At 39.1% G+C, this 20874-nt stretch overlaps 3 protein-coding genes and 1 pseudogene across 4 annotated transcripts; 2 read left to right on the top strand and 2 right to left on the bottom strand.

The window, feature by feature from the left end:
• Positions 1 to 575: 575 nt before the first annotated feature.
• On the top strand, positions 576 to 1864 carry LOC141839964 (jasmonate-induced oxygenase 2-like). The gene is made up of 3 exons (XM_074727835.1): positions 576 to 1072; positions 1176 to 1506; positions 1574 to 1864. Exons 1-3 carry the CDS (start codon positions 591 to 593, stop codon positions 1862 to 1864), a joined length of 1104 nt encoding a protein of 367 aa, XP_074583936.1. The 5' UTR covers positions 576 to 590.
• Positions 1865 to 3002: 1138 nt separating this feature from the next.
• On the bottom strand, positions 3003 to 6123 carry LOC141836867 (uncharacterized; annotated as a pseudogene).
• A 777-nt stretch (positions 6124 to 6900) lies between these two features.
• Positions 6901 to 14659, top strand: LOC141840091 (uncharacterized). Its single transcript, XM_074727984.1, has 7 exons — positions 6901 to 8160; positions 8982 to 9399; positions 11772 to 11916; positions 13250 to 13365; positions 13438 to 13516; positions 13789 to 14022; positions 14178 to 14659. Exons 1-7 carry the CDS (start codon positions 7113 to 7115, stop codon positions 14490 to 14492), a joined length of 2355 nt encoding a protein of 784 aa, XP_074584085.1. The 5' UTR covers positions 6901 to 7112; the 3' UTR covers positions 14493 to 14659.
• A 638-nt stretch (positions 14660 to 15297) lies between these two features.
• Positions 15298 to 17002, bottom strand: LOC141840401 (uncharacterized). 2 transcript variants are annotated; one of them, XM_074728377.1, is made up of 3 exons: positions 16821 to 17002; positions 16285 to 16345; positions 15298 to 16178 (listed from the first exon to the last, which is right to left on the bottom strand). In XM_074728377.1, the coding sequence occupies exon 3, from the start codon at positions 16173 to 16175 to the stop codon at positions 15450 to 15452; it is 726 nt and encodes a 241-aa protein (XP_074584478.1). In that variant the 5' UTR covers positions 16176 to 16178; positions 16285 to 16345; positions 16821 to 17002; the 3' UTR covers positions 15298 to 15449. The 2 variants fall into 2 exon arrangements, with proteins under 2 accessions (XP_074584478.1, XP_074584477.1); XM_074728376.1 differs by lacking the exon at positions 16285 to 16345 and having other exon boundaries at positions 16821 to 16999.
• Positions 17003 to 20874: the final 3872 nt, after the last annotated feature.

Genomic DNA, 20874 nt, shown 5'->3' with positions numbered 1-20874 from the left:
AATAATTAATTATTATGGCAAGTCAAGCCGACCCATCAGACGGAGGCATGGTAACGTGCCTATCATTAACAATTTTCTTTGTTTTTATTGGGCCTCTGGTTTTTAGTCAAAAACAAATTTCTTTTTCATTTTGCTAAAAAAAGCTCTTTCTCAATTATTCGCCGTCTTCCTCGCCGTGAATTCTTGATGCGATATTTATTAATAATTCCAATATTTTTTTTAATTTTAATGTCAATGTGCGTATAAAATTATTCATTAAAGAAACTATTGCTCTTATTTAGTCAGAGAGGTATTTTATAATGGTTGCAATGATAAAAATAAAATACTTATTGTTATTAAGGTATATAATTGCTAAATAAATATGAGTAGCACTTCATATAAACATGTGATTTAGATATATTAAGGTTTGACACGTAACCTCGAAGAAAAACTCTTTGCCGGGGCTTAAAGAAAATTAATCTTGATTAACGTTAATTATATAACACGCTCCCGTTCTCTCTCACTCCCTCTCTATAAATAGCAAGTGATTGATCGTTGATCAACAACTAATCCGGTTCACTTTGGATCGAGCCCGAGTTAAGCCTGAACCCATGGGAAGCGTCCAATTGGTGGAGTGGCCCGAGCCGGTCGTCCGCGTGCAGACCCTGTCGGAGAGCGGCCTCGCCGCCATTCCCGCCCACTACATCAAGCCGCACGCCGACCGCCCCTCTCTCTCAGCCGGCCTCGACGGCGGCGCCTCCATCCCAGTGGTCGACCTGGAAGACAGCGACGGCAGCGGCGCGGCCGCGGTGGCGGCGGCCTGCCGCGAGTGGGGATTCTTCCAGGTGGTGAACCACGGCGTGGACCGCGGCCTGGTGGAGCGGGCAGTCGAGGTGTGGCGGGCCTTCTTTCGCCTGCCGTTGGAGGAGAAGCAGGCCTACGCGAACTCGCCGGCGACGTACGAGGGCTACGGAAGCCGCCTCGGCGTCCACAAGGGCGCCATATTGGATTGGGGGGACTACTTCTTCTTGCAGTTACTGCCGGAGAAGCTCAAGAGCCCTGAGAAGTGGCCGGCGCTGCCAACTCATTGCCGGTAATCAGCTTAATCAACAGAATAAATGATCAACGAAAATCATTAACAATCTCTTCAAAATGGAATATAATTCGATCATATAATAAAGTTTAATTATGTATAGGGAAACTGTGCAAGAATACGGGGACGAGCTGCTGAAGCTGTGTAAAAGACTAATGAAGCTCCTGTCCATAAGCTTGGGCTTGGATGTGGACCGGCTGCCGGCGGCCTTCGGCGGCGACGACGTCGGCGCAACCCTTAGGGTCAACTACTACCCAAAGTGCCCGCAACCGGAGCTGGCGCTCGGCCTGTCGGCGCACTCCGACCCGGGCGGGATCACGGTTCTCCTCGCCGACGACGCCGTGAAGGGCCTTCAGGTGAGGAAGGGCGATCGGTGGGTGACGGTGCAGCCGCTGCCCGGCGCATTCATCGTCAACGTCGGCGATCAGATTCAGGTAGACGATCGTATGCAATTTCATAAATTTCGTAACAGATCAGTTGATCGTATTTCGTTATATGCAGATTTTGACGAATGCAATGTACAAGAGCGTGGAGCATCGGGTGGTGGTGAACGCAGAAAAAGAGCGCTTGTCGCTGGCTTTCTTTTACAACCCCAAGAGCGACTTGGCGATTTCGCCGGTGGCGGAGCTGGTGACGGCGGACAGGCGGGCGATGTATCCGGCGATGACCTTCGATGAATACCGTTTGTTCATAAGGAGCAAAGGGCCGAAGGGCAAATCCCAAGTCACATCACACCAGAAATACGACTCGTTACGACGACCAACCATGCAACCTCCATGCGTTCGTGCATGAAATATATGTATGAAATCAACAAGTGGCATGATGAATTGCGACAAGAGTTTACCTCTGTTTATCGTATATATTCATGCATGTATGAAGTTTATTTCTTAAGAAAATAATCAAACTGTTTAAATTCATATAATTACATTATTGAGAAGTATATCAAACAAAAATAATTTTACCTCCAATAAATAACAAATAAAGCATTAATTTTTAGTTTTAACAAATGTATAATAATTTTAAATTTGTAACAAATTTAGCATATTATCAACCTATCACAATACCTAATATGTTTTTTTCCACTAACATATTCATATATTATAACCAGTTAATGGCTAAAGGAAATAATTGTTTTAAATAAAAAAATAATCTTGTAAAATGTCATATAATACACACTGTGTCATAATTGATATAAAATTCATGACGTGAGGGCTGTATTATCCTCTTGTTTTTGCAATGTCTTCATTGAATTAGTTAATTAAGTCCCTAAGTTATCGTTATCATTCCAAAGAGGTCCAAATTCAATTACTTAATGAACTTATATGACTACATTACGGATGATGAAACAATCAGATGATGACATGATTGGCTACTACTGTATCGATCCTTGTACCTCTCTACCAACAAGACATGATTTATAATAAATTATTTAATCCTCTCGCCATTTAAAATGAATGCTAGCACATGAAATGTGAGCAGTAAGACATCAATTAATTAGTCAAGGAAACATTATCATGAACTCCATGCATTGAATACAGACACTAACTGAAACTTGTAATGCAAGCTCAAATACCAGTGGGTTTCTGTGGGCGTCTCCATTAGATTTCCCATAATCTACCAAGTATGCACGCAATGTTCCATATGCAGTAGATCAGAATTTTAGAAATTTCAACTACTAGATCTTTCAGGTTTTCTGATAAATATATACATCAGAAAAAACAAATGAATCTAATAGAATACGAAGGTACAACACCTTGAAACATAATGAACAACTGTTCAACATGATTCATATTTCACTCTGAATGTGATAAACTTGAGATATAAATAAAAGTGAAACTCCTCGTTCAGTTGAGATGGAAGGGGGTTCCCTTCAAATCTAGATAACACGATTCGTACAGAAAATTTTTATTTACAAATTCATGGGGTGACTAAAATGTTCAACAAAGGAATCGCTAACCCAATTCGTGTCTCATTTATGAATCCTCCAGTGCCAGGGCTTTGCATATAAAGCATATATTCTTAATGAGCAGCCATTGCTTGATGCAGCAATCATGGAAGTCATGCCCGCATTTCAATCTCCCAAGACGTTCTCTATGTTTATATGATTCCTGTTGGCAGTATATATATATAGAAAGTAATGATCAGAGAACCAGACAAAAATATTGTGGTGGATCAAGGATAGTAGTTCTAATCAAAAGAGTGACAAATATCATCACCAAGCATATGATACAGTGCCCTTCCTCGTACTCATCCAGTGTTTGGTCACAACAGTGTTGTGTTTCCATTAAGCTTCTGGAAATTGCATCTTCTGACAAACCCGTGCTCACATTTCCCATTTGTTCTTCCAGAGCAAGTAGTTCCTGTGGGGGGAAAGAAAAAATCCAACAGATTTAGGTGGAGTCTGGTCCAGCAAAAATCCTCCTTCCTCTGCGATCAGCTTATGTTTCTCTGGAGATTTACATGACATAAATCAGTAAATTTTCTTTTACCTCATAGTTCATGTTATCTATGTCTAGTCTCATGTCATGATGCTCATCAAACAAACTCCTTGGGGCATAGAAAGTTGATTGATCCATGATGGCAGCACGCTGCATTGACTGCACGAGGAATTGTTCTTGGCTCATACAAAAGAAAGGAAGAAATTATTTAGCAAATTTAAGCTCACCTCAGATAACCATCTTCTGTGCTCAGTGTCCTCATCTCCAACGTAGTGAGTCCTTGTGCTCCCATCGACATGACCTATCGACGGAATCTCCCTAGTAACCACATGCCTGCCAAATTGGCTTCAGAACCCACAGCTCCATAGCTCACATTCTGCTGATGACCTACTCCTTGGACATAGATTGTTCTGTGATTTGCCACCATGTCCCTTGTAGGCTGATTTCGAAAAAGACAGAAGTTGCTATGTCCATCAATCTCCCTAGTAATATTCCTCACATGGTGTTGTTGATGCAACTGGTTTATCTCTGTAGAAAACAATTGAACACAGGTACACATCGCCAAGACAATAAAAATGTTTAAAACTGAAATATATACTGAAAAATAAAGGTGCGACTTGGATAAACCTGAAGGAATAAGCCTTGTGTGGGGTTTCAGAGATAAAGCGTCATGGTTCCATTGGGCAAGAATATTCAGGATAGAAGTATTTGCCACTGACTGAAGATGTTCTGAGAAGCTATTGGAAGTATGTATCGGCAATGAGATATTTCCTGGCTGAAGTGCATTGACATGATGACTTCTAATATTTCTTGGATCTTCTGCATAAGACAATGGAATGTTTCTTCTATGATAAGAAATCATGCATTAAAACATGAATTTGAGCTTGCATTCTGAGAAAAGAAATGAATCGTATGGATTTTTCTCTTGTATGTTACTGTGAGGATTCACTGCCACATTAATATCCCCAGAATGAAATTGAGTGGGACAAGGTTCATTATGGATATAATATGGTTGGAATTGACACGAACTGCAAGAAGACCAGCTATGGATAAAAGGCTGCTGAGCAATTCCTGCATAACAAGGAACCTCTAGGTTGAAATTCAGCAAAGACAGATGACTTGTTGTGGAGGGAGTATTGTTATTTGCCTCTGAATTCAATCCACAAACTGTAATATTTTCAGAAGGATGCATGAAAGAGCTAGATCCTGCAAACAGACTTGAAGGTCTATATTAAATTACTTGATAAAAAACATGAATGCATGAAACTGACATACCCATATATAGTCAAGGAAGGATCACGGCATCGATGATTCTGTATTTGCTCATGAAACATCATATGCATAAGAGGCTGACCGAGCGAATGCCTATGTTCCATAGCCTAGTGTCAAACCAAAAATAGCATCTACACTGCAATGTTTTAAAAGAAACTATCTTCAAAATTTCATTCTGAATATAAACAAATAAAAACATTGAGAACTAAAAATATGCCACAGAAAAATAGGTAATCTACTCTTATAATCATCCAGTCTAGTTTACATTACAAAGAACAGAGTAGTAGAAGAGAGGATAACATGAGGTAGTAATAGACATCTATTAAACTGGACGGGAGAATCTGAAAAAAGGAACAGTGAGAAGCCCACATCAATAGGACAAGGTATGTTTCAAAATTCTCTCAAGAACAGATTCCAGCAACACAACCAAGAACGAACTAACTCATTATGTGGATTCCCAAGGAATATTGCAGTTAGGGCTGAGTGTTGGCGCACCGATCATCAAAATTCAGGAAGAAACTTGTAGGGTGGTGGGTTGAATTAGAGGACATCGCATAATAGCACCTAAATATGACATCCAAAATCAGAGTGCTATTCTCCCAAACTAGATAAACTGAATCTTAGTCACATAGCTCGAACACACTAACAAATGTTGGGAAATTGCATAACCTGAAAAACATGGTGAAGAAGTAAGCACAGCCTAATCCAATCCGAATTGCCTAAAATAATAGCAAGCAACTAATCCAGCTTAAGTTCTATATATCTGCAAAATAAAGGAATTCGCGAGTTTCAAGAACCTCTGTATAAGTGATCGATCTTAATCCAGATTATGTCTGCTTTATTATGCATACTGAAGAGCGGTGTAACATAGTAAGAGACAGTAATTATCCTGCCTAGAATCCCGATCTGACAAATGCAAAATTAAATCAAGTTTGTGCTCTCATTCATTCATTCACCTTAATCGATGAACTAGTCACCAAAATTATCAGGAAAGAAAGAAACGTTTTGTGCAAAAATTGAAATGTAAGAATGTGCTCGATCAAGATGATAACACCGTACCACCCAAGACTACTACTTCCAAGATTCAATCAGGCAGACAGGAGGAGAAAAAAAGGGGGCAAGAAACTTAGCTCCACGGCGACAACATTAATCAGCTGAAGACGAAGGATCCAAGAAATCAAAGGGCTAAAAAAAAACGCAGAGGAAGAACGCATTACAGGCGGAAGCAACGAGCGGGCTCTCCTCGCAGCTCCGAAATCCTAATCCAGTCCTCGATCCAGTTCGGGCGCCAAATCCGATGAGTGTGCTAAACAGGAGATTTTATCAGAACCCAGCACCGTTTCTTTGGATTTGCTCCGCAAAATAAGACCTTCAAAAATTACTAAAAATATAAAAGGGCAAAATTACAGCAAATCCATTTCAGCGTTAATTTAACTTATCTGTCACATGATCTGATAGATAGATTTTTACTTAATTTAGAACTATTTTGAACGACGGGAATGATTCTTATTCTTAATATCCTCATTTTGTCAGAAATTAATTTGTCTGGTAGCTATTTTTTGATAACTTTAAATAAACTCAAGTGGTGATGAGAACGCTATCGTGGTAGCTTATAAGAACTATTTATATATATATACATATATAAATTACATGATTAATTATTTTTCTAAAATTAATTAACTTATTAAACAGATCCTGCGTGTCTCCTACGTCAGCTTCACTCGGCGTTATCCACAATCCGTTCCTTCGCTTCCTCACTGAATCCACCCAGAGGAACACCGGATATAGATGGGTCGACAATAGTGGTCCCCGCAGGGCGCTTCGCCTCACTGAAACCGCCGCGGGCGTTGTCTCTCCGCACACGTAATTAATTTCTTTTTTTTTTTGTTAATTCGCGTCGTTAAAAAAGAGGGACTTAGAAGACAAAAAGGAATTCAAATTACCCCCTTAAGTTTTCTCCTTTCATTTTCATCCCTGAGTTTGCTGAATCCCAGATGTTTGCCGGAACAAGTTTGGATTGCTGTTTCGAAATTTTAAGGTTGATATTAATTAAACTCGAGGGGCCAATAAAAAATGCAATTCCTGCAGCCATTTGTTTCTTCTATCCCTCTCGATCAGACAGACTTCTGCCTATCCCGTCGCCGCCATTTCCGTTCTCGCTTCGTCTCCGCTGCAACTTTTCCGCTTTCCCATTGGAGCACACTCGTTTGGATCCCACTTTGAGGTTTCATGCGTCTTGGAGAAGCGCTGGGCCTCAGCAGGTCTCGTGTATCGCCTCGGAGGCGGCGCCGGAAACCCTAGCGTCGGATCGCTCTTGCTGATTTCTATCCATGTTATCTGGATCAGATCCGCTGGAAGGCATCTTCCACGCCTTCCGGGATGCCGTATCCCCTCTTGAGTCCGCAGCCAAGGATTGGGAGTCGCATTGGCTGAATTTGATGGGCGGTGCCGGGAACGTGGAGTCGACGAAGAGGTATCGTGGATCGATGAAGGAGAAGGTAGCTGCCGTGGCGGCTTCCGAGGAGCGGAAGAAGGATCCTTTTAAGTTCTTTTGTGGTGCTTTGTGCATCCCTTTGGGTGGGGATGACGTCAGTGGTCGGGGAGGGATTTCATCGAAGAAAGGGAGAGAAGAAGAGAAGAAACATGAATCTTGTGCGAATTGCGCGCCATTTTTCTCAGCTTGGTCGTTTATGTTCGACAGTTTCCTGCAGGGGTTCCCGAAGCCTCTTAAATCAGTAAGGAAGTGTTTCGGGAAGCAACGTCGCGATGATGACTCCCCTTCCCATGCAAAATCTAGAGGGAAAAGATCATTCAAGATCGTTTTTTGTGATGAATCCGACAAAACTGCGGGTGAGGGAGACAACTTGTCTATAGAGTTGATTCTTTGCTCTGCGTTGGACAGTTTGGGTCAGAATCTCCAAATGCTGAATTGGGGTTGCCAAGGGAACAGATCGAAGAATTGTGATCGTCCAGCAGCTTCTGGGGCTCCAGAGTCTGATTACTTGAAAGTAATGAAGGGACTAATTAATGGAAAGAAGGCAGATTTTGATGGATTCCTTTCGAATCTGAATTTTGCAAGGGTTGGAGGCCTACCTGCAACTTTGGTGGAGGACGCACCATCTGTCAAAAAGGAGGCTGAGAATCATGATACTGGTGGTGATAAGGAAGAGCCTACAAGTAGCACACCACAGAAGTTTGCCAGTGGTTTACTGAGCATTCCATTGTCAAATGTCGAGCGCTTAAAATCTACACTTTCCACTGTTTCTCTGACTGAGTTGATTGAGTTCATACCTCAGTTGATAAAATCCTCCACCGGCCATCCTGACAAGAAGAAATTGTTTTCAGTTCAGGACTTCTTCCGCTACACTGAGACAGAAGGTAAATGTTTAGTACTTTTAGTTGTCTAAAGTTATTTACAACAGTACCTTCACTTATTTTATCATAATACAATTTAGTTGAAAGGTAAATACTAAGAGAATTAATAATTGCTTTCCAATATAACTATTCTACAGAGTATGGATCAATATAACTGTATCCTTGTCTGATGATGGACCATAATATTATTGTTGCTATCATGTTGTAGAATCAAAGAGAAAAACTTAGGAATCTTATGTCTGTCCAATTAATATTGCCTTTGGTTGATTCTGATTGCAATTGGGCATTATTGCTTTTGTTATATTACTCTCTAGACAACAAGAAAAGAATAAGCTGTAATCTTATTCCTAAAATAAGATGATGTAAGATTTATATCAATAACAGAATTTATTTTCATGTTTTACCCCTACGCTAGTTTGCTTATTCGTCATTGCTAACTACATCAAGCATCATTTGAGACAGCAGATTATAGGACAAGGTAAAAAACTGCAAACTATGCACTCTTCACTTTTTGTTGTGGTAGAAGCCGAGAGGTAGCTATAGGCTTCCAGTTCCTTTGGTTGTTCAGAAGATGACTACAATTTATGTATTCAAATGAATAAATAACAATGAAAAGTTAGACTTTGCTATGAGGTGCTAAAATTTGGATAATCTGAATGGAAACTTGGTGATGCCAATTGTTGTATAAACCTGCAATGACTGGTTGAACTTGGTAAAAAATTAACAAAAAATATTCTTTGCTGGTCACTTTCACAGATAATAGTTTTAGATGTCCGAGGATAAAACCACATTCGGATGCTATATCTTTTATAATTTTTTGGCAGGAAGGCGATTTTTTGAGGAGTTGGATAGAGATGGTGATGGCCAAGTTAATCTTGAAGACCTTGAAATTGCAATGAAAAAGAGAAGACTACCAAGGCGGTATGCCAAGGATTTTCTGCAACGTACAAGAAGCAACTTGTTTTCAAAATCAATTGGGTGGAAACAATTTCTGTCTGTAATGGAGCAGAAGGAACCAAAAATACTTCGAGCATATACAAGCCTTTGCCTTAACAAGTCTGGAACACTGCAAAAGAATCAGATATTGGCATCACTAAGGAATGCAGGTCTTCCTGCCAGTGATGATAATGCTATTTCTATGATGCGTTATCTCAATGTTGACAAAGAGGGATCAATTTCATACAGTCACTTCCGTAATTTCATGCTCTTGCTTCCTTCAGAAAGGCTTGAAGATGATCCTAGGTATCACACTTTAACATATTGTCTACGCTACCAAAATCAATTAGAACCTTATGGATATTTTAGCTTCTAGATGATACATCTTCATCATGCATAGAATCCATATATTGGGCTATATAATGTGAATGACCAAATTTTTCCTCCTATATATGTCGGAGTGAATGATTGAGAGTGAGCGTAGGCAGACTTGCTTCAGGAATGATTAACTAACCAATCTAATTGTAGGAGGGGGACAAGGCCGTAGGTTGAAGGGCTAACATACTAATCACCATGGGAATGATTGACTGACCGATCTAACCCCTTTGTCTCTGTCTCTCCATAGGGAGTTGTCCTGAGTGGAGGAGGTAGTCCCCAGGCAATAACCATACATATGGATGAGAGAGTTTAAAAGACCTTAAGCTGAGCCTTGGTCCGCCCTCCAAAATGGTCTACACTAGGGCTCTGAAAGGAGGTGCGAATTCCTCCTGAGTGGTGATGTGGAGAGGGGTTTGTTAGAAACCCAAACCTTACTCCTACCTTTCTTTCAATATCCTGAATTGTGTCTCTCCCCTCTTGTGATATTGAAGGCTTCATTTTCCTTATTGGTTATCTTTCTTGATACAACCAGTAGCCTTGGGCTTAGGAATGTTGTCAAATATTTATTTCCATCTTTTATATAACTTTAGTTAATTTAAATATTTTTCTCTGCTGAAATTATTTTACTTGTAATAGAAGGTTTTAGCTCGGCTACTTATTTGACAATAGCATTTTTCATAAAAAATTTTACAGCCATGTTAACTGTATTTTTTCCTTTTTAAGTTTAGTCTGTATCCAGCAAAATCAATAATTCTGTTTTTTAAATTTAGTCTATGTCCAGGAACAGATTATCTGGACCATCAGAATTAAATAGATCCTTATGCGCATTCTAGCCTCTAGATGATCATCCTTGCAGAGTCAGTATATTGGTTATATAATATGAATGGCCTTATTTTCCTTCTATATCCTCTTGTGTCTTTCCTTCAATGTCCTGACTCCTGACTCCTGAATTGTGCCACTGCCCACTTGTGAAATTGAAGATTCCATTTTCCATTACTGGTCATCTTTCTTAGTGCAAGCATTAGCCTTGGGCTTATTACTTGAGAAGAATCACTGTAAATGGTGTCAGATATTGACTTCTACCTTTAGATAATTTAATTTAATATACTTCTTTCACAATTTATTTACTTGTAACTAAAGGCTTTAGCTTAGCTACTTACTCAACAATTGTGTCAGTCATGTAATTTTTTACAGCTGTGGTAATTTTATTTTTCCATTCTTAAGCTTAGGCTATGTTCAGGAAGATCAAAAATACATCTTCAGTAGCTTTTATGAGAATTCCTTGTCTTTTTTTCTCCTTTTTTTTTCAGGCTTGACATTGGAGTCTGTAAATACAGTAATTTTATGTGATAGTGGCACATTAGAGTTTAGACTTTATCTGATTGTTCGATGTGGCAAGAAGAGTTGCCAGCAGATAATTTATTGATATTGTTGGAAAAGAGCACGGTGGGCACAATTTCGACTAACCTATTTCATTGTTGTCCTAAGTTCTGATACTTGGATCCTTCAGCTACCTCTCTGCATCTGTCTCAGACATCAACATCTTCATTGATTATGTGCCATATCAAACACCTATATCCATATCCATATGGGACATGCTCAAATCTAAGTAAATATTTGTTGGCCCTTTTAACTGCAGTGTGTGCCTGCAACCTAAGTGATTAACTAATTTAGGTGGGACCCAAGATTCATGAGTTTTAACATGGTATTAGAGCTAAATGACTCAGTCATAGGGCATGTTGAGAAAAGGGAAGAGTTCACTCAATTGATTCCCCGTCATTCAAGGTTGTCTTGTTCCATTAAGCTTTTTTGGGAATAGGTTATTTCCCACTTAAGTGGTTAACCATTTTTTGGATCAGAACTGGAATTTCACAAATCTTAACAAATAGTATGTGATGTTTATTTCTTTATATTATGCCAAATTATAGAAGATAGTAGATTAATCAAAATAATCCTCATGTTTATTGATTAACTCTGATGCTTGTGAAAAGATGCAGCCAAAAGAGGAACAAAAACTTGTACGAGCATTGCAAAAGTAAAGAGTGATAGAAATCTTACAGTAGCTGTATATGGAGTCATGCAGTTAATGATATTTGGTAATTCTGTGGGGCTAAATTGTGGAACCTCATTATGGTTTCTATTTCTAAATTTGTCTCCATATTTTTATATTCTCCTGGTTGATTGAGTTTATCAGCTATGTGGTTATGCCTAGTCTAGTTGGCAAACATCAACCTGTAGGTTAGGAATTCTTGAATATCGTTTTGCAGTTGGTGAACTACTTGCTTAATTTCATGTTACAGGAACATCTGGTTTGAAGCAGCTACTGTGGTAGTTGTTCCCCCTCCAGTACAGATATCCACAGGAAATGTCCTTAAGTCTGCTTTGGCTGGAGGTCTTGCTTGTGCACTTTCCACTTCAATATTGCATCCTATCGATACCATGAAGGTAATCCTATCAGCCTACTGAAAACTTGAAGCATAGATTCATAGAGTGTGATGATCAGTAACTTCATTTTTCTATCACAAAGAAATTTACTTTTTATCTTTTGAAATTTAGGAATAGTCTAGCATATTGTTTTATCTCAAATTTGTGGTGCTCATTATTGCTTTTTCATGTGTGATGCTTCTTGCACTTGACTTAGCTGAAGGAGAGTTGAGTTTTACATCTGTCAACAAGATGCCCAATTGAACATGCACTTGTTGCTCTAATTTTCTAATGTGATTCAGATAAAACGAAATCTAGTTCTAGAGCAAGAGCTTCTCCACCTAAGTAGTGTCATTTTATATTTTAAGTATGGTACTTGTAAAACTTGGTCCATCGGAACAGCTTTGCGGAGTTTCTATTTATTCAAAAGCCTGTCTTTTTTTTACCAATTTGGAAGTTGTAACCTTTTTAAGTGTTTATTTCATTCATATTATGCAACAATTTAAAACCTTTTTTTTCTCCAGTTTATTACTTTTAAGCAAAACCAAGGGACTATTTCAATTAAAAAGTTAGAAGTCCATTTCCTTCTTACATTAGCAACGTGTACAAATGTTTTTCTCTTGGGTTAATTATCTTAGACAGAAATGAAAACTGATTAAACTTGGTACTTTTTTTTCTTTATTATGTATCGGGGTTTTGCACAATAATTTTTATTCTCTTGTAATATCTTAAGTTCCTTCCTGTAAACTAGTTGCTGATGTACAAACTACAAATTTAAAGAGTTCATTTTGTTTATTAGTACTATGAAACTGCAATATATATTGCTTGGATGCTCAATATATATTTATTTCTTCCCACTCAAGGTGACATTTAAAATCACAATCTAATGCTGTCAGACTGGTTGTCTGTGTGGAATGGTTTGCAAATGGTCCTCATCCATTCAGGAGATGGATGTGCTAAACTGCATGCTCTATTTTCAAAATCAGTTAGAGTCAATTTTAAGTTGAAGTATGGAAAAATAAAGCAATGTCTAATTCCTTAAAGCTTGTTTTGTTCAGTCAAATATCAAACTCACAATTTTGAAGTATATCATGCTTTCAGTTTAATTTCTGGTTGAAAAATGTGGTGCTACCGGTTTCCAAGGATAATCAACTTTGGTCTTTAATCTTTAATTAATCTCAGCTCTCATACTATTGAAAAATTGTATTTCTTAGCAAGAATCTTTGAACCATTCTGTCATTACAGAAGCAACTTTCTGTATCTCAATTTTCATTCGCAGACTCTGCGACTTAGTTCATCTATTGCATTTAAATTTTGGGTGCTATGTTTAGTCATTTATTTTCTTCTTTATCAGACACGTGTACAAGCATCAACGCTTTCATTCCCAGAGCTCGTCTCTAAATTACCAGAAATTGGTATTCGTGGGCTGTACAGGGGTTCAATTCCAGCAATCCTAGGACAATTCTCTAGGTGAGTTCTCTTGTTCAATGCTAAATCTGTTTAAGCATGGTTCATCTTTGTTTGGTTTTGTTCTTTTTTCAGCCATGGATTGAGGACTGGTATCTTTGAAGCAACTAGGCTTGTGCTAATAAATGTTGCACCAAATCTCCAAGATCTCCAGGTATAAGATTCGGGGATGTTTTTATTTTTTCAATTTCCCCTGGGAGAGATTGATTCAACCCAGCAATTTAGACGTATATTTTATTTTGAGTTCTATTCATAACTGATCTTTCTTCATTATACTGTGATTAAAATATGGCTAATAGCCATGACAATGTGTCAGATCCAAACACTTCACAAGATCAAATGGCATTGCTTCTCTACCCTATATAACATCGAACAGTAGAAGCTTGCTACAATAATTATTCACTTGCCACGGCCATTGCATTGTAGGTGCAATCCATGGCATCCTTTTGCAGCACAATCTTAGGGACAGCAGTTAGAATCCCTTGTGAAGTCATGAAGCAGAGGCTACAGGCAGGCATCTTCAATAATGTAGGAGAGGCAATTGTAGGCACCCTACGACAAGATGGTTTGAAAGGATTTTTCCGTGGGACTGGTGCCACACTTTGCCGAGAGGTCCCATTTTATGTTGCTGGGATGTGTCTGTATGCTGAATCTAAGAAGGTAGATAAATTCTGACTACTGTTAAGTTCTCATTTGTTGGATTTATGCATCTTCAGACTAGCTATAGACTTTTACTCCTATTATTCATTCCCACCTTATACTCTTAAAGATTTTGTTCATCTTGTTGATACATTTACTTTTAAACGCTTTGATAGGCTGTACAGAACCTTCTGAACCGAGAACTGGAACCCTGGGAAACTGTTGCAGTGGGGGCTTTATCCGGTGGACTTGCTGCTGTCGTCACCACACCCTTTGATGTCATGAAGACGCGAATGATGACTGCGCCGCGGGGTTTTCCAGTATCAATGCAAATGGTCGCATTCTCCATTCTTCGCAAGGAAGGTCCTCTAGGCCTTTTCAAGGGAGCTGTCCCAAGGTTCTTCTGGATTGCGCCTCTCGGTGCTATGAACTTCGCTGGATATGAGCTAGCAAAGAAGGCCATGGACAAGACCGAAGACGTGCCTGGTTAAACGCTTCGCTTGCTGTTTTGTGTAAGCACTCGTCGACCACCCTGTATTTTTTCTTTCTTTTCTTTTTTTTTTTTTTTTGTGCTTTTTGAGTTCAAATCATGATCAACATAGACAGGTTATATTATTCATTGTTGACCATATGTGTACATATGGCCCGAGCTCCTCTACACGCTTTCCTTTTTGTGCTTTGGATACGTGATTGTAAACAATGCGTGAACAAAATCTAGAAGCAAATATATGAAACGAATGAATTTTAGTATCTAGAAGTAATTAGTCTCATTGGCCGTCATTTTTCTCCTTGATACGACGAAACAGAGGGGGCATAGAATCTATCGCAAATGGGGAGGGACTAGGGAGGGTGGCCTTTTAGGATCATGAAGCGATATGGCTGGTGGCACAGTAGAGGTCGCCTAAGTGGCAAAGCGCTGTGATGATTGAGAGCACTCGGAGGCGATGACAAAGACAAAACGATGTCAACACTGAAAATGATGGACAGGTAGATGAGTGGATATTTTTTCCCCTTCAAACCTTTCTTCTTCAGTATTCCCCGTACCTAAATAATATTTAAATCACATATTATATTATCAAAATATCTATCTTATTTTTTATGAGTCCATATTTTCAAAATATCCCTTATTTTTTATAGATCCATCTATCATGAAATTAATTGATTATCTCGGCTGAGAACTTTGTTAGGTAGGTGTTATTATGACATGTTGATTATCGATGATTAGAAAAGAAAACGGACCTCCAACAAACCCTTTAATTGAACGAATTACGCTGATTTGAATATGACAGCCAATCGTGTTCGCCTGACAAAACACTCCCTTGTAGTAATATATATCTCAAGAGATGCGTGACATACAAGTCTTCAAAAGACGACTTCATGTTCCAAGATCAACAAAACTATATGATATAGCTAGAATCTTTAGCCGACATTAATTTCGCTTAATTACTTCACAGCAGAGAGCTGTTGATCAGCTCCTGCCAGGAATTCCCAACTGCACCTCCATTACCACCCCAGCTGCAATCCAGCAATATGCTCCCTGCTGCATCCTGCCATGGCAGGTGGCTATTAATGCTCGTAGTCGTAGTGGTAGGGCTTGCTGCCGCACTATCAAACCACAGCTCTGCACTCTCCTCCCCGCCACAGTACACGCCGCCAAAGCTGCCATGAGCAGCAGCTGCAGTGCCTGCGCTGCCCGGCAACCCGCTCGTTAGCATATCGAGAAACCCACTTGGGGCAGCTGATGTGCCCGCCAACTGTTTGGTCGGTGGCTGGCTAGCGAAAGACAGGGCTTGCGGAGCGACCAGGGCAGTGATGACGCTGCTACTGAGATCCTGCTCCGGCGATGCCTTCTTGTAAGAGGAGACGGAGGTGGATGAAGGAGAAGACGATGATTGTTTCTTGTTCTTTCTGCAACCACCCCCAACAGGGACATTTCTGAGGGAGCCTCCCTGAGTCCAGTACCTCCGGCAGCCCTTGCAGAAGTGCCTGGGCTGGGAGAGGCTGTAGTTGTTGTAGTAGCAGAACTTGGTGTTGGTGGAAGCACACCTGGGGCACTGCAGGACTTGTTCTGGAGGAGCAGGCCTTATTTTTCTTTCTTGTGCTCGCGGTACCTGCTGAGTACTCTTGGGGTATCTGATCGCTGATGTTTCCTCCGCTCGATGTCCTGCTGCCATTGTCTAAGGAGATAACATACAGACACACATATATAGAAGCATCGATCAGTGAGAGAGCCAGATTTGAGATTGATATAAATATATATAGATATATATATAATAACATGACCTTAGGAAGATTTTGCACTTCTGGAGGACAATTCTTGGTGTTAAAGTTGAAGAGTAAAGCCCTGAAAGCACATAATTTATTCTATAATTCATCATCTTAAACTTATTACCAACACTTCATGCCAATCGCAGGAACTTTGAAAACTTAATGCAATTTCCTATATTCTTTTGCCTTGAACATCTAGTCATGTATAAATCATTAATCGTAAGTTAAGTTAATGTTGGTTGTATACTGGAGGATGGTGATGATCAGTAGAAGACATAGGAGAGCTTTATTTACCAAAAAGAACACTCAAAATGGATCTGAAGAAGAAAACTGATACTGTTCGTGCGTTGAAAATTTGAGAATAGAAGAATTCACTATAAATTAAGAAATCTCATGCTAGGCCCTCAAAATTACTCAGAAACTATATATGATCTTGCAAGAAGCATGCGTATAAATAATTTAAATCCAGCCAAATTAAAGTTCAGTAGTGCAGGATGTATGAGAAACCTCAAGAACTCAGAAAAGTGAAGGTGGCCAGAGAACTGATTTACCTGGTAGTGAGCGTTAGAAATCTCCATGCATGTAGAGATAGAAGAACAGAGCTAAAAAAGGAGCCGTCGAGCGTAGGAAAAAACTAGGCACAAGGGAAACAGCCGTAGCAGAGTTCTTCCTGCAACTCTCAGCTCGATAATAAATAAGGAGAAAGCGAGGAGGGAAGGCATGATTAGGCCTCGTACAAAATGACGTGGCTTGCAACTTGCCAGAGGCGAAAGCATCGGCAATCCGGCGCTGCATATATTAATTAATACTGGGCGCACTTCCATTTTGCTCCCCCAGAGTTACACTTTTTGCTAGTTCGATCCTCATAGTTATTAACTGGGGCTTTCTTTATGTTATTTTCAAAACATATTGAATTCGATTGAAATTGTTGCTGGAATGAATCGTGCGGCCTTTTCACTCTCCAAGGACCGAGTTCGGCCACTCCGAGCATCGAACACGATGGAGGTGGGGCCCGTGGGCGTTGGCGTGGAGCACGATTCGTAACGCTCCGAGAGGGGGACCCATCGGGATTCCGGTTCTCGAGACACGTGCCGACGGCTTAGCCGCGCTTCAACGCGTTATGAGTGCGGCACCATCACGCGCGCGCTGCGTGTCCACGTCAAACCAAATAAATGATAAATACGTGCGTAATAAAAACCGCAGCATTTTGAAATTAAAAATATATAGGGAAAAATAGTTTATAATTAATATCTGCAGCTATTATTTTGAAATTGACATTTAACTATTTAAGCATTCCCTGGTCAAAGACGCTCCTGCGGCGGTGCTCGATTCCTTGCGTGAACACTGCCTGCCCCATCAATTCGAACCGGACCTGCCCGTCCGGTCAAGTTCTAGTGGTCCTCACCATCTCTCTCTCTCTCTCTCTCTCTCTCCCTGCAGGAAGGAAGGAATCAGAAGGTGGAGGAAGGGCGGTGGGCGGCGGGGCCCGCGGCAGTGGCGGCCTCAGCGGAAGGTCGGTGGACCGGGGCCCAGCATCCGGAAGAACGCGACTGCGAAAGGCGACGGGCCGCCTCCGACGAGGCTTGAGAGCGCCTCAGCGCGGCTGTCCGCTGCGCTAGCTCGTCTTTTGTTCGATCGCTTTCCAAAACGACGTGAGAGTGAAGACTCACTGACGTCATCAGCGAAGGAATGGCGAGACCCGCCATGTTTGACGGATTCCGCGGCGTGGCGCACAATCAGCGCATCGAAATCGATCCTCTGCTCGAGAATGAACAAGAAATCCCTGTCGTTGAAATCTGAGATCGACCAGAATATTTTTGACGATCATGTGTCGTTGAAATCGATTCGAGCATAAATCAATAAATAAATAATATATAAATAAATATAATTTAAGAACGTTGTTACGTGATGTTTTGGCATGGAATTCGCATGGAGTGGACAAAATTGATTAGATGCTCTAAGATGGGCACGCAAACTGGACGGTGCAAGTTATCGAATCGATGTCCACCTCCAATTTGTATGATTCAGAAACTGAAATGAAATAAAATAAAATAAAACAAGAGGAATAGAAAATGATTGTTTCGTGGCTGTGATTTGTAATGCAAAATTTTTAAAAGTATGCTGGGAGTGCACTGCACTCAAATGATCGAGTACGTGCATGAGTCCAATCCTGAAATTGACAGGGTTCTGAAAGCCATCCTTTATTATGATTTCTTTAAATCTATGGATATGAACATATATAAAACATATTTGTACCATTAATGTGACAATCTTGTAAATGATTTCTTATTGATATTTTGTTAAATCTAGGTGTTTCATCGATTTAATTTGCTCTTAGAGACTATCAATGCAATTGAAGAGAAAACAATGATAGCTCCTCGGGACATAGTTGAGTTGGTTATAGAAGGTTGTGGGGCCACGGAATGCTAGATTCCACCTTTTGTACGAAAAAAAGTTGTCCAATAAGGTGATAACTCCTTAGCTTGAGCAAATGGATCGACGATGTCGAGATAATTTCCTCCTTTGTTGGGGTATATATATAACATCTTATAAATATTGTATATTTTAACAAACATTATGTCAGTCTCATAGTTTCTATAGTTGGGTGGAATTCCATGTCCACAATATTTCGTAGTCATTCATTTTTATCGTGGGTTTAATGTATATTTCATCCCAATTTAATTTGGATTCGGTCAAGTTTCATTACAGAAAATGTATATTTCATCTTATCTAATTTTGATTAATTATTTAGATTTAGTCAAATTTCATTACAGAAATTAAACTCAAACTTCTAATCAAGTATCCTAACTAACTAGAATTGATGTCAGTTGTATTTTTCACAAATATTGTTAACTAAAATTTAAATTACTATTTTTAGGAAAGGATATTTACAGTTACTGTAAAATAAAATTAATTTTCCAGATAATTCATTCTGAAAAATTAATTTGACAATATCCCGAGATTCTTTTTTTTTTAAAAAAAAAATTACGTTCGACATTACGAAACTATAATTAGTTTTATATAGAAATCGTTAAATCCAATCTAACAAATCAAAACTTCAGATGAAATCGTGTGGAAATCAACACTCCACAATTTGGGCTACATTTGATTCGTGATCCATGGGCCAATTCTAATGACCAATTAATTTCAGATCAATGAGTAGTAAATTGATTATTAACTCGAACTTATCTAAGTTAATGACTATTAAATTATAAATTACCAACTCACTCTTCTCTTCTCTCCTCTTTGAGCAAAACTTAATATATTCGAATTAATTGGCAGGGGCAATAATTTATTAGGCCCCAAACTGTTGGAAAATTAATTTTGAATCAATAGTGTGTGAATGAGAAATCAGATGACATGATTTAATTTAGATAGTCGATCGAATTAAGATAGATAAATTCGATTCATCCAAGTGAGAAGGTATAAGTGCCTTTTTGAAAGACTCAATCTTAGTTATTGAATTTATAATAAAAGACATAGATGCATCCAAATGAAAAGATTGAATTTGAGTCGTTAGTTTCCAAATGGATGGGGTATTGTGTTTCTTAAGAAATAATGCAATCTAGATCATCCAATTCAATTGGACAGATGAGATCTGATTAAATTAAGAGGTTCTTTTAACTCTTCACAAAGTATCATTCTATTCATTCAATTCAAACCAAAACAAACATTGTATTCCATATTTGCATTTAAAGAGTTCGAGAAATCTCATCGATTCAGAGTCTTGCGATTTACAATGCTACTATTGTAAGATTAAGTCATTGTATTTTGGAAGATGATTGTCATATCTCGTGAGTATCATATGTAGGGTAAATTCATTTTAAAGAGATAGAATCCAACTTTAATCTCGATTTCATTTAAGTAATATTATATCATCATTCTACATTGTACCAACAACTCCAATAAAAACAAGCGAGTACCATGAATTGAAACACAACATAAACCATGTGAGTAAAGAACAAAAATATTCTTTGTTTGGCGATCAACTTTAAAGACGAATGGTAGCGAAGAAGTGTGTTCTTCCCGTACCATTCGTTTATTTGCAAGCTTTATATTTGTTAGTTTATCTTTTAAAAAAAGATCAATTAAGCTGGTGGAATTAGATTCCAACCTACTAAAAAACTGAAAATAATAATTAAAAAAAAAAGGAAAAGAGTACGACGGTGCAAGTGTTGTCTTCGGTGGATACACTTTCCATGTCGCCAGCAGAGACATCCGGGGCCCACTTAACGCGGTCATGTGAGGTGGTTGGTTGCGAGTAGTAACAACTCACCAACCGTCCAGAGGACACTCTGAATAATTATTTTCATTAAAAAGTAGTTATTGTAATATATTTAAATAAAATATTTTTTAATTCAACTTAATCAAAAATATTATATATATATATATATATTAAATATAATTAAAAATCATTTAAAAATCTTATAATTACTATTTAGTATAATGTGATAGTAGTGATTTTCGCCAGCCACCTCACATTTAACACGATAATGGACGCAACGCCAAGAACGCCGTAGAAATAGAAGGGCCGAGGCAATCCCACCGATTCCACCACCACCACCACCACCACCGGAAGTTCTCGCCGGCGACCGTGGGAACGGT

Source organism: Curcuma longa, chromosome 11 (assembly GCF_044706935.1).
Source record: "Curcuma longa cultivar G26 ecotype Majalengka, Jawa Barat chromosome 11, ITB_CL_G26_1.1, whole genome shotgun sequence".
In the NCBI taxonomy this organism is placed as follows: domain Eukaryota; kingdom Viridiplantae; phylum Streptophyta; class Magnoliopsida; order Zingiberales; family Zingiberaceae; genus Curcuma; species Curcuma longa.
Note: the sequence above shows the minus strand (reverse complement) of the source record. Positions and strands in the feature narration are given on the sequence as shown.